The 1,072-nt window shown below is 43.2% G+C and overlaps 1 protein-coding gene across 1 annotated transcript; it reads left to right on the plus strand.

Moving 5' to 3' along the window:
- The first annotated feature begins 217 nt into the window (after positions 1–217).
- Positions 218–676, plus strand: LOC143626447 (uncharacterized). Its single transcript, XM_077096540.1, has one exon. The coding sequence runs from the start codon at positions 218–220 to the stop codon at positions 674–676; it is 459 nt and encodes a 152-aa protein (XP_076952655.1).
- Positions 677–1,072: the final 396 nt, after the last annotated feature.

The raw sequence follows: 1,072 nt of genomic DNA on the forward strand, positions 1-1,072 counted from the left end.
GGAGAAGGTATTGGCACGGTATGGGGTCACCCATCGGTTGTCCACCGCCTATCATCCACAGACGAGCGGGCAAGTGGAGAACGCCAACCGAGGAGTAAAGCGAATTCTGGAGAAGACTGTTGGCAAAAACCGAAAGGACTGATCCTACAAGTTGGATGATGCACTCTGGGCTTTCCGAACAGCGTTTAAAACGTCTATTGGGACCACACCCTTTAGGATGGTTTACGGGAAAGCGTGTCATTTACCGGTGGAGTTAGAGCATAGAGCATATTGGGCATTGAGATCCGTTAATCTTGACCTGACCCAAGCTGCGAAAAACCGGTATCTCCAAATTCATGAGGTAGATGAATTGAGAGATGATGCATACGCTAGATCATGGAGTTATAAGGAACTTACGAACGCATTGCACGATCGAAAGTTGAGGAAGGTGAAGGAGTTCAAGTGTGGGGATCGGGTGTTGGTTTATAATTCCCGTCTGAAGTTATTTCCAAGTAAGCTTAGATCGAGATGGGTTGGTCCGTATGCGGTGAAGGCGACATTTCCGCATGGTGCAGTTGAGTTAGTTGATCATGAGGGGAGAGCTTGGAAGGTGAACGGCCATATGTTAAAGCATTATATTGGTGGGCCAATTGATTCGGTCGAGGAAGATGTATTGCTCCTCGACGTCCCACTTTGATTGTTTGATAGGGATAGGCCTCGGGAAATACCTGAGTGTAGAGTTTGTATAATTTTATTTATTTTTTTTTTATTATTTGTATTTTGAGTCTCTTTTAAGTTTTTAGAGTCTGTTTGATGTCTGCTTTGGGTGCTTTGAGCTTTGTTTTGCAGGTTTGGATACTTTCGTTCGTACTCAATCTCCATTCGGACGGGGGCGTTATGAGCCTATTTGATTGTAGAGGGTACCCAAAAGTTTTCGGCCGCGAATGAAATGTTATACGGTTGCTTTATTGGAACATGACATACGCATATCATTGCCCTATTATCAGGGGAGTCTGTTCCATTTTCTTTATGCGTTGTTTTATTTTATTTAATTTTATTTCTGCTTTACTTTTATCTTTTTCTTGTCTCACGT

Source organism: Bidens hawaiensis, unplaced genomic scaffold (genome assembly GCF_021521415.1).
Source record: "Bidens hawaiensis isolate Kalapana, Puna unplaced genomic scaffold, B.hawaiensis_p1.1 tig00004364_1, whole genome shotgun sequence".
NCBI lineage: Eukaryota > Viridiplantae > Streptophyta > Magnoliopsida > Asterales > Asteraceae > Bidens > Bidens hawaiensis.